At 33.2% G+C, this 11,656-nt stretch overlaps 1 protein-coding gene across 1 annotated transcript; it reads left to right on the top strand.

Moving 5' to 3' along the window:
* The first annotated feature begins 4,170 nt into the window (after positions 1-4,170).
* On the top strand, positions 4,171-5,151 carry LOC101977928 (olfactory receptor 4A16). The gene has a single exon (XM_005330066.2). The coding sequence runs from the start codon at positions 4,171-4,173 to the stop codon at positions 5,149-5,151; it is 981 nt and encodes a 326-aa protein (XP_005330123.2).
* The last annotated feature ends 6,505 nt before the right edge of the window (positions 5,152-11,656 follow it).

Raw genomic sequence — 11,656 nt, 5'->3', positions numbered from 1 at the left:
ATAATATAAAAAAAGTCTCAGATGCTATCTGCACATTTAGTGGAAGGATTATTTTCCTGATAGAATTATCCAAGAGATTCTGAAAACTCAAATTCTCCTCAAACTAGAACATGTCTTCTGTTAACATCTAGCCCTCTTGTTATAGTTGTGGCTGCTCACAGAAATTTCCAGATGTTCTTGGTTTTCTGGGAGTGAGATTGTACACATATGGGGACATGTTTTTATTAGGAAGGAAGCAAACTTATGAAGATGCTTTTGATTTTCAACAATAGACTGAGGAGTTCTGCTTCTACCTATGAAAATACTCCATCATCAGCTTTATAATGAGGTTACATCTCAGTCTCTGCTGTAGAAGGTAGTGCTGAATAAGTAGGAAATAAATTATCATAAACACTCAAACTCAATCCTTTTGTTTTCTTCACAATAATTGTCTAAAACAGATAAAAATATCATGTAACTAATTTTAGTGTTGTTTGACTTTTTGTTTAATTGTCATCAAATAATGTGTTCAGCCAAGTTAATTTTTACTAATTAGATCAAATTTGGATGCATTATTATTATATATAATAGTGAGATTCATTGTGATGTATTTGTGAGTGAACATAACATAATTTGATCAATTTAATTTCTCAGTACCGTCCTTTTCCTCCCCTCTTCCCTCAATCTACCTTCTTCAATTGTACTAGTCTCCCTTTTATTTTCACGAGGTCACTTTTCTTAAAAACAGTTTTTTTTTCACTAGCTTCTACATATGAGAGAGAACATATGACCCTTGAGTTTGGCTTATTTTGCTCAGCATGATCCTCTCCAGTTCCATTAGTTTTCCTGAAATTATAATTAGGTCAGTTTTTTAGATAGTTTTGCAAACATAGCATATTATTTTCTATGAAGACGTTTTTTCCAGCAGATGAAAATATTCAACTATGTTTGTACAATAAATACAGACATTTAAAAATGTTTTTATATTTAAGGAATTCACTTGGATACATTTACACTTCCCTGAGAGACTGAGATAATGTGAAATTTTGGAAATACGTCTGCTATAGCCACTTGATACTATTCATGGATCCACTGACTGGCCATGTATTATCATGTGTTCTATGAAGAATCATAAGTCCATGAGACACTGCAAGCACTCTAGTAAATGAAGCATTGATTTTTGGAGCAAGGACAAGATGTAAGTTCTTGGAACAACTGCAAATGAAAACTCATTGAAAAGTCCTATGATCTATTGAAATACAGCAAATATCTTACAGGTCATTTATTCTCAAAGGAGGTCATTTATTCTCATTTCAATATGATCTATTGAAATACAGCAAATATCTTACAGGTCATTTATTCTCAAATTTGAATTGGGAAAATTAAGTTGGCAAAACAAAAATTAATTAAAATATACCAAGTATATTTTGTTAATGCTACAACCTGATTAATATTTATTTTTCATTTTGCCAAATGATACTTGTTACATGTATAAGAAATAATCAAACGCATTTATTGCTTTAATTCACGAGATATTATATTTTATATGATGTGTAAACAAAAAAAGTATAATTATTTTTAGATCATTTGGATTAGTGACTTTAAAATGTACATCATACCAAGCAAGTCAGAATGTAAGGGAACAAATGTCTGTTATTTCCTGGAAGCATACAGGAGCTTTTATGTGTCAGTCTTAAAATTATCTCAGCAAATATCATAGTACATGGGTATAGAGAAATCCATACTCAGGCAAATACCTCTTTTACTGTCACCTGGATTTAAAAAATTGTTATAGTAAAGAACTATATACGGCGATTTTAAATTATAGGAGTATCATTTTAAAGAGACATTTTCTTTAAAACTGTATCAAATTAGTTTTTTCTGATACAGTGTTAATTTCATGGTTTAGATGGAAAGTATAGTAATATTACTTTTTCAGTGTTTAAAGTATCAAATCTTTGATAACTTAAACTATACATTTATGTGATTCATATAGCATAGTTTTATCATTTACATAATGTATATATTATAGTGTGGACACTCTGTATTTTTACTGCATGTTCAATAGAATATTTAACCTGGTGAAATTCTACATTTACAATCAATGAGAGTAAATACACCAAACATTGCAAAAAGTAAAAATGAAACAAAAAGAATTGAACAAAGATTACTTTATACTCATGTATTTTTATTGGTCCTTAGCTTTGACATCCACACAATTCCTCAATCAGAAAAAAAGCACTAATGTAAAGAAGACACGAAGAAGGTTCATCACAGCTGGACTCTAGAGCAAGCTCATCTTCACATGTTCTCCCCAGTACCAAATCCATGTGAGCCATATCCTCTCACGTGCTTTCAGTCTAAATATGTTCTTGCAGAGGTGAATATTGCTAATACTTATATATAATGTAATAGATAATTCCTTAGACATGCATTTTTATCTTATACCCCAAAATATGTTCATAAGTTACATGAATACTGTTCTTTAAATCCTGAACTTGGTCAATAATTCTTATCCGGAGCCTAATTTGTTTTGATGCAATGCTCACAGTGAAATTTTGAAAAATATTAACACTACCTCTCATTCATTTAGATTTTACCAAGTACCCAACAGCACTCACTTCAAGTAACTTACATTTCATAAAAATACTCCAACGGGTAGGTTTATGGGTATCCCTATCCTAAAAATGATGAAACAGAGGCATAAAGGAGGTATATTCAATTGCCCATGCTCATGTGGATAACAAGTGAATGCAACTGGGATTGCTCCAGAATCTACTTTATTCATCAAGGTGCTCTGCTTTCTCTCCATGAATGTCTTGGGTCCTATGTTGATAACCACTGAAGGAGGAATTTATTCATTATTTAGTCATAGTAGTAATCACATCCTGCTTACCACTGGCTAGCACTTTTAAATAGTGATAACCTTGGGGATTTCATTTGATTATACAAATCTTAGAATTGAAAAGAGTAAAAAGAATAATTAAAGGTAGGCTCAAAACATTTATAGTGTTGTAGTTGGACAGGAAAGAATTCTGATTTCATGTAGTTCAGTCTCTTCATTATCCAATGTGAAAATGGAGACATATTTGTAATTGCATTAAGAAAAAATGACAAAACTTCATGCCTCACCAAGTTTATCATTCCCTCCAGTGTGCTGCTTTCTGGAATCTACACAGTGAAGTTCTATTTGTGAACACTGACTATACTAAGAAACATTAGATATAAAGCCTTCCTCCACTGTTCTCTTACTTTTCAGTTTCTCTCTTCTTCTTTACCACCCAGTTCACACCAAGAATTCTGAAAAAAAGATGTATTAACAGCTGATACAGTAATTGGTGATGGTGACACTGAAGGGTTAGTTCAGTAAAATTAAAAAAATATTTGTTAAAATCAGGATAGTGTATGTAAAAGTATACAAAATTTGACAGAGGCAAGAATAGATACAGAATTATAGCTCCATGTCAAAAACGTTGACATTCAGAGCCCAAAGAAGTAATTGGTACAAGGGGAAATGTATTCTATCATTTTTGTAATTATTTGATATAGTTCAAGTCCATTTTTGAAATTTAATGAGAAAGTATGAAGATTGAATGTCATTGAGACATGCACAGTGGATGTCTAATGGTGCACTATTGAGTATTGAGCTGGATTCTTCAGAAGAGGTGATACTTTCAGTGCTACACATATCATTTTGTAAAGTTATTCCACATAAATAAAACTGATTCAAAGTACTAACTCTACATCAATGTGTATATTTAGGATTTATGCCAACACTATAGGGTAGGTTTCTTGAAAGCAGAAAGTCTTTTCTTGTTCATTATTGCTGTCTTCTGTGCCAAGAACAAAGATGATTGAAAGAAGATATTAAATGTATGAATGACAGCGGTGCCTCTATCTGCTCTTCTCCATAGAGACCCACTGAGATCTTAAGATAGAACCTCTTATTTGTGAGTCCAACAGAATCATCCAAAGGGAAATACAATTGTCAAGAGAAGGTCTACTGGACTCCTAGAAAGAGGACCTCAACAGATGCTTACTAAATGTTGACAGTGTGTTCGTCACTGCAGAAGACAGAAAGATGAAGATGTGCTCTATGACAGAGGGCATTCATGGTCCTGTTCACAGTTTCAGGAAGGTCATGTTCTCCTGAGATCTCATCTCTGATAAAGAAGCATCATGGGAGAGTAAATGGGAGAAAATAACAATGTCACAGAATTTGTCCTCCTGGGCCTCACCCAGGATCCTGATGGACAAAAGGCATTATTTGTCATGTTTTTACTCATCTACATTGTGACAATGGTGGGCAACCTGCTCATTGTGGTGACTGTCATTGCCAGCTCCTCTTTGGGCTCCCCCATGTACATCTTCCTTGCCTATCTGTCACTCATGGATGCTCTTTATTCTAGTACCATCTCACCCAAGCTGATTACAGACTTACTCTGTGATATAAAGACGATTTCCTTCCCAGCATGCATGGGCCAGCTCTTCATAGAACATCTATTTGGGGGTGCTGAGGTCTTCCTTCTGGTGGTGATGGCCTATGATCGCTATGTGGCCATCTGTAAGCCACTGCACTACTTGAGCATCATGAATGGAAGGGTTTGCATCCTCCTGTTGGTGATGGCCTGGGCAGGAGGTTTTGTACACTCTGTGGTTCAGCTTGCCTTTGTGTTCAATCTCCCCTTCTGTGGTCCCAATGTCATTGACCACTTCATCTGTGACATGTACCCATTATTAGAACTTGCATGCACTGACACCTACTTTATAGGTCTCACTGTGGTTGCCAATGGTGGAGCAATCTGTATGGTCATTTTTATCCTTCTCCTAATCTCCTATGGATTCATTCTAAACTCCCTTAAAACCTACAGCCTGGAAGGGAGGCGCAAAGCCCTGTCCACCTGCATCTCCCACATCACAGTGGTCGTCCTCTTTTTTGTTCCCTGTATTTTCATGTACGCTAGACCTGTTTCCAACTTTTCCATTGATAAATCAGTGACTATAGTTTATACTGTTATCACTCCCATGTTGAATCCTTTAATATATACTTTAAGAAATGGAGAGATAAAAAATGCTATGAAAAAACTCTGGTGTAAAAAGTTAACTATGGATCGAATAAGAATGCTCCCTGCTCAACATGATGCTAATTCTAAGGTAACAAACAGGCAGTAAATTTTGCTAAAGGGTTATATAGTCAAGTCTCAATGGATGCTTCTCTTTATTTTTACAAAACCAGAGTACATTATTCTTTCTGATTTAAATCATACTAATAGAGACTATCTGGAAAATGAAAGAAAATGCACAGGTTTGTCCTATTACAAGTACAGGTAAAACTAAAATTTGTTCTTTATCCTATCATTTTATTTAATTGTTGTTCTATCATATTATTATTATATCATCTTAGAATACTATATTATAATTTTACATATATCCAATAATAAATGCAATTAATTTGTAAATTGTTTAGTGTCTCACCTCTAATATCTTTGACATCATTAAAACTACTTTTGTGCACATTCCTGATAGCATTCCTCTCTCCCAGGAAGTAAATCCAATGCTACATTTTTGTTTAATCATTTTTTTATTATTTTAATTTTTTTGTTATGTCACATACCAATAGACACTTTGACTTAATCAAACAAGTATAAACTCTAACCCACTCCATTTCAATCTCTGGCACTCCCTGCTCCCTACCTGCGGTTCCTTCCCCCCACTCTACTGATCCCTCTTGAATCCTTTTACAGCTATTAAAACGAGCTTAATTTTAAATGTACATTTTATTAAAATATAACATTTATATTTTCTCATTACTTATATTTATTAAAATTGCTTTATAATAGATCACAGTTTTCTCAATTTTCTTTATATGTACCATGTTAACTTTCTTATATATGATCCTGTGGTTTAGTCTCATCATTTCCCAGCTGAGTCATCTCCTGTGTAAACATGTAATGAGTTATGCAGCCCGTTCAGTCATCTGACACCTGGATTTCCTCTTTTTCTTTCACACATACTTTCTATGGAATCCTGATTGAAATTACATTTTGTTAACTAGGATACTTATACATTCACTTTTATAGGTGATTGCATGTTATGATTCACTTTGCCATTCCTCATTTTATTTTTTACTTCTTTTATTTTCATTCTTTTAAAATACTAATTAAAAATAATACTATGTAGACTATCCTATTTGATTTCAATTTATTACATATGCTATTTTTAGTTTAATAGTTTTACTTTTAAAAACAGAAAGGAAATCATAATAGATAATAATCAACATTAAAAATATTAAAACCAGAGCTCATATGAAATGATAAACTGTAGAATAAACCTTCCCATCCCTCACTGGTCTTCCAGGGCTACTCCCAGATGCACACACTGGACTGTATTGCTAAGGCTCTTCAAGAATTTGTTCTTAACAAAGATGAGCATATTGAGATAGAGATATGAGTAATATTTCTCCTGTGTAGGAAAGTTTGCACTGGGTATGGTGCCACATGCCTGTAATCCAGGTGACTTGGGAGACCAAGGCAGGAGGATCACATGTTCAAAGTCAACCTCAGCAATTTAGCAAGGCCTTAAGCAACTTATTGTGACACTGTCTCAAAAAATAAAAAGTATTGAAAATGTGGTTCAGTGGTTGAACCTCTCTGGGTTCAAACTTGTGTACAAAAAAAATTTGCATTTATTTCTTAACTTCTTGAAGATCTAGTTCACAGATTTCATTTTCTATTTATTTTCAGTTTTCCCTTTTCTGTGTAATATTCCCTTAAAAAGATTCAGGGTGATGTGTTCAGTGTTCTTTAGGTTCTTTAGGTTGTTACCAAATACTTCCTATGACAAATAATTATACAAGAAAAACTTTTAAATATATCTAAGTGAGATCCTAGGAATTAGACTGTTACATGCATATTTAAAACACATATTTAAAATATTGATCTTCAGAGTTATTGACAAAATGCCACCCAAGATAAGCTACTGCCTAAAATCTATGAGAATATTTGTTCGTCCATATTCTCAAAAACTGTGCTTCAAAGACAGTTTTGATATATGACAATTTGATTAAAGTTTTTCAATTGTGTATTTTAATTGAATTAGATAAATTTAATCCAATTTGAACATAATTTTACATGTTTAAAATAATTCATATTTTTTCTATAAATTGGCTATTAATAATTTTTATCTACTTTCTGTGATTGCCAGTCATTTGCAAACTAATAATTTTTATGATTTAATTGTATATGCATAAAATAATGTCTTTTATCACTGCAAATATAATTATTATTTTCCATGTTGTGATTCATTTTTTATGTTTTATGCCACTAAATAATATCTGACTGTGTAGCAATAATTCTGTAATTCTATAGTTCAGTTGATCAATATTTTCTTTGGTCTTTATATCTTGTTTGGAAGGGTTTTTCTCATTTTACATTTGTGTGTGTGTGTGTGTGTGTGTGTTTGTGGATTGAACCCAGGGCCTTGTGCATGCCAGGCAAGTAGTCTACCAACTGAGCTACATCCCATCCCCTCATTTTACTTCTACCAAAATATCCTTTCACATTTTTAAACATATCTTTTTAGAATTTTTGTGATTTATATTTTATGTTTAAATTTTGGTTCCATTTGGAGTTTATTTTGATACAAGGAGTTTACTAAGGGATTGAGTTTCAGTTATTTTTTTTTCTAGATAGAAATTTTTATAGGTGTATAATTATTTTTCCCAATGTTTCAAAATCCAACTTTTATTGTATTCTAAAACTTGTATATGTTTGGATCAAATTAAGTCCTTCATTTTCTTTTACTGATCTCTCAATCTCTGTTCATGAGTGTGTGTGTATATATATATGTGTGTGTGTGTGTGTGTGTGTGTGTGTGTGTGTGCGTGTGTGTGTGTATAAAAGCATGCACACATATAGGGCTATATATTGGCAATATACCTTTCCCAATTAGAAAGAATTATTTGAGTTGTTTCCAGATGTTTGAGATTATGACTAAAATTGTTTTAATATAATATGTATATCAATGTGTAGGTTTTCACATAAACATAAGTTTTCATTATATTTGGGTAAATAAGAGAAGACCTATTTTATGGTAAGTGTATGTTTGATTTTGTAAGAAACTGCTAAACTATATTCTAAAGTAAAGCCTTTTGATTCTCAGCTATCAACAAATGATATTTAGGTTCTCTCCATCCTTATCAGAATGTGGTGGTATTGAACTTTTTAAGTGTAGCCATTCTCACTGATGTGTGTTGATATCTTGTGGTTTTAATTTTTATTTTTGAATGACTAATAAAACAACTTTTTATGTGCTGCATTGTCAATTATATATCTTCTTTGTTTTTTGTCTCTGATTCTTTTGCTTTTTGAGTTATTTATTACTACTGAAAGTTGAGTTTATTATATATTCTGCAAATAAGTCCTTTCATAAGTTTTATTATTTGCAAATAGTTTGTCCCCATCTGTGACTCACCTTTTCACATGCTCTCAAAAAATGTGTTTACAGTGGAATTCATCATTTTTTTATGGAGTACAATACATACTCTATTGTTGATCATGGTTTTATTGTCAAATTTAGGAAAACTTTGCCTAACTCAACAAGATTTTTCCCTTGATATTCATCCCATTAGATATGTTATAGTTTTAGAATGTTTAAGTCTATAAGCCATTTTGGGCTCACTGTTGTTTATGTTGTGAAGTGTTAGTCAAAGTTCATTTTTGCAAATTAATACAATTATTACCTAACTGATTATTGAAAGACTGCTGCTCTATTTTGAGTTACCTCTGCACTTTTGTCTCACCCACTGGATGTGTGTGTCTATTTCTGGACTATCTGTTCTGTTTCAGTAACCTATGTTTGTCTCATCTTCAACATCACACTTCATGGTAAGTATGGAAATCCAGCAGTGCAAGCCTTCAACTAAGTCCAAGCCATTGGGATTAAAGACATATACCACCATCCCTGGTTATTCTAGTTCTTTTGTTTTTCCAGGCAATTTTTTGAATAGGTTTGTCAGTTTCCTTCAAAAAAAAATGAGTTGTTATTTGGAATTTCTTTGAAGAATAGATCAATTAGAGGAGATCTGAGACCTTGGGAAGTCTTTCAATTTGTTGCTGTGGCTGATTGTAAGTCCTTTGGGTATAGACTGGGGAGTGAAATCGCTGGGTCAAATGGTGGTTCAATTCCAAGTCCAAGGAATCTCCATACTGCTTTACAGATTGGTTGCACCAATTTGCAGTCCCAAGAGCAATGTATGAGGATGCCTCCCCCCCACACATCTTCACCAACACTTATTGTTGTTTGTATTCTTCATAGCTGCCATTCTGACTGGTGTGAGATGAGAGTTTTGATTTGCAATTTCAGATGTGGAATAGTTTTTTCATATATTTGTTATTCGATTGTGTATCTTCTGTTTACCCGTGATGAGTCCTTGCTTCCTGAGATGCTGAAGTATAATACCAGAGAAGCATGCTGAGGCAAGTGTAGAGTGGAAAAGTGGAAGGCTTTATTAAAGGATAGCAGAAAAGACTTCCTCTTGGAGGAAGAAGGGGACCCCAAAAAAATCCCAGTGGCTCTGAAGGCTGAGGCAGGAGGATTCCAAGTTCAAAGCCAGCCCCAGCAACTTAGTGAGGCTCTAAGCAATGTAGTGAGAACTTGTCTCAAAATATAAAAATAAATAAATACATACATACATACATACATACATACATACATACATACATACATAAAGGGGCTTGGGATATGGCTCAGTGATTAGGCAGTCCTGGGTTCAATCCCTGGTACAAAAAAATTTGATTAATATCACTCTCCAATTCCTCTGAAATTCCTTCATGTCCCCCACCCCTCCCTATACTTCTCCTTTCATTATTGTGTTTCCAATTCACTAGACAAGACCCAAGTCTTTTCTCTCCAGGGATTGATTGTTCAAGGGAAGAAACCTGTACAGGAGAGATTATGTCATTTGAATTTGTTCCAAATACACTAACAAACTAATCTATTAAAAGTAGTGATGATGCTCAAGGTCATAGACTGTATCTGCACATATAAGTGGAAATATTATTTTCCTATTAGAATGACCTGAGAGGTTTTTGAAGCTCAAATTCTACCCAAGCTGGAGCATGTCTTTAGCTTCTGTCTTGTTCTTGAGACAAAAAAACTTTTTATTTTTTTTTTTTGGTTATATCCATTATTGCTTGCTTAAGTTTGTGGAAGGGCTCAATTTCCTGGAAATAGATGAGTAGACACAAGGAAATGTGATTTTAATTAGGAAAGAATGGGCCTCAGGAAGGTGCTATTTGAGGGACTTCAAGATTGAAGAGTTTTGCCTCTCCATGTGAGAAGCCTCCTGCATCAGCTTTTTTTTTTTTAAATATTTTTTTAGTTGTTGATGGACCTTTACTTAATTTTATTTATACACAGCACTGAGAATTGAATGGAGTGCCTCTCACAGGCTAGGCAAGTGCTCTACCACTGAGCCACAACCCCAGCCGCCCAGCATCTGCTTTTCCATGAGGTCAAATCCCAGCTTTTGACCTGTTAGCCTCAGAACCTAACAGGCACACAATTACCATAAATCTTCAAAGTAAAGAGCCTTTTATTTACATCACCATAATTGACTGAAAAACTCACTTGACTAATTTTAGTGTTGTTAAACATCTTTTGTTTATTTGTACCGCCAAGAATGTGGTTGGCCAAGTTAATTTGCACTAATTAGATCAGTTTTTTAGCCAATCTTACAAACATAGCATGATTATTTTTCTATGAAGATGTTTTCCTTGCAGGTGAGAATATTCAAATGCCTTTGTCCAAAAAATAATGACATTATTTTAAAATATTTTTATATTTCAGATATTCACTTAGATAAATTTACATTTCTCTGAAAGACTTAGATAATGGAGATCTATGGAAATATGTCTGCTCTAGTCACTTGGAACTATTCATGGATCCACTGAATAGCCATATATTATCATGTCTTCATGAAGAGTCATGGGTACATGAGGCGCCTGCTGGCACCGTCACTGATAGAAACATTGACTTTTGGAGCAAGGACAAGACCCAATATGTATGTTCTTGAAACAACTGAAAATGAGTATTTGTTAAAAAGTTCTGTGATCTACTGAAATACAGAGAACGTCTTACAGTTCAGAAAGTATCTGAATTGGGAAAATTAAGGTGGGAAAACAGATATTATTCGGAACACACAAAATACATATTGTTTTAGTGTTATAGCCTAATAAGATGTTCATTTTTCATTTTGACAGAAAAGTGATACATGTTACTTACATAGCAAATAATCCAGGGCATTTATTACTTTAATATTATATTCAACATGATGTTAGAATTATAATTATTTTTAAATTTATTTGAGTCAATGAATCTAAAATTTCATATCATTGGAAATGTGTTAGAATGTAAAGGAACACATATCTAATTATGTTCTAGAAGCACACAAATAATTTATATATTAATCTTAAAATTATTCAAGCTAACATGTTAGTATGTATAAAGAAACAGGAAAATACCTCATCTACCATCACTAGACTTATACAACTGCTAAAATACTAACTATATGGGTCATTTTGAAATTATGGAATCATGTTATGTATGTATGTAAATGTGCCAAAAGGAATATTTCTTTTATGCTTATGCAGAAAGCACCAATCAAAATAAATAAATG

This window comes from Ictidomys tridecemlineatus, chromosome 4, assembly GCF_052094955.1.
Source record: "Ictidomys tridecemlineatus isolate mIctTri1 chromosome 4, mIctTri1.hap1, whole genome shotgun sequence".
In the NCBI taxonomy this organism is placed as follows: domain Eukaryota; kingdom Metazoa; phylum Chordata; class Mammalia; order Rodentia; family Sciuridae; genus Ictidomys; species Ictidomys tridecemlineatus.
The sequence above is the reverse complement of the archived record's forward strand: the minus strand, read 5'-3'. Positions and strand labels throughout refer to the sequence as shown.

Coding starts and splice junctions, on each gene's coding strand:
- LOC101977928 (XM_005330066.2), top strand. CDS start 4,171: ATGGGAGAAAATAACAATGTCACAGAATTTGTCCTCCTGGGCCTCACC.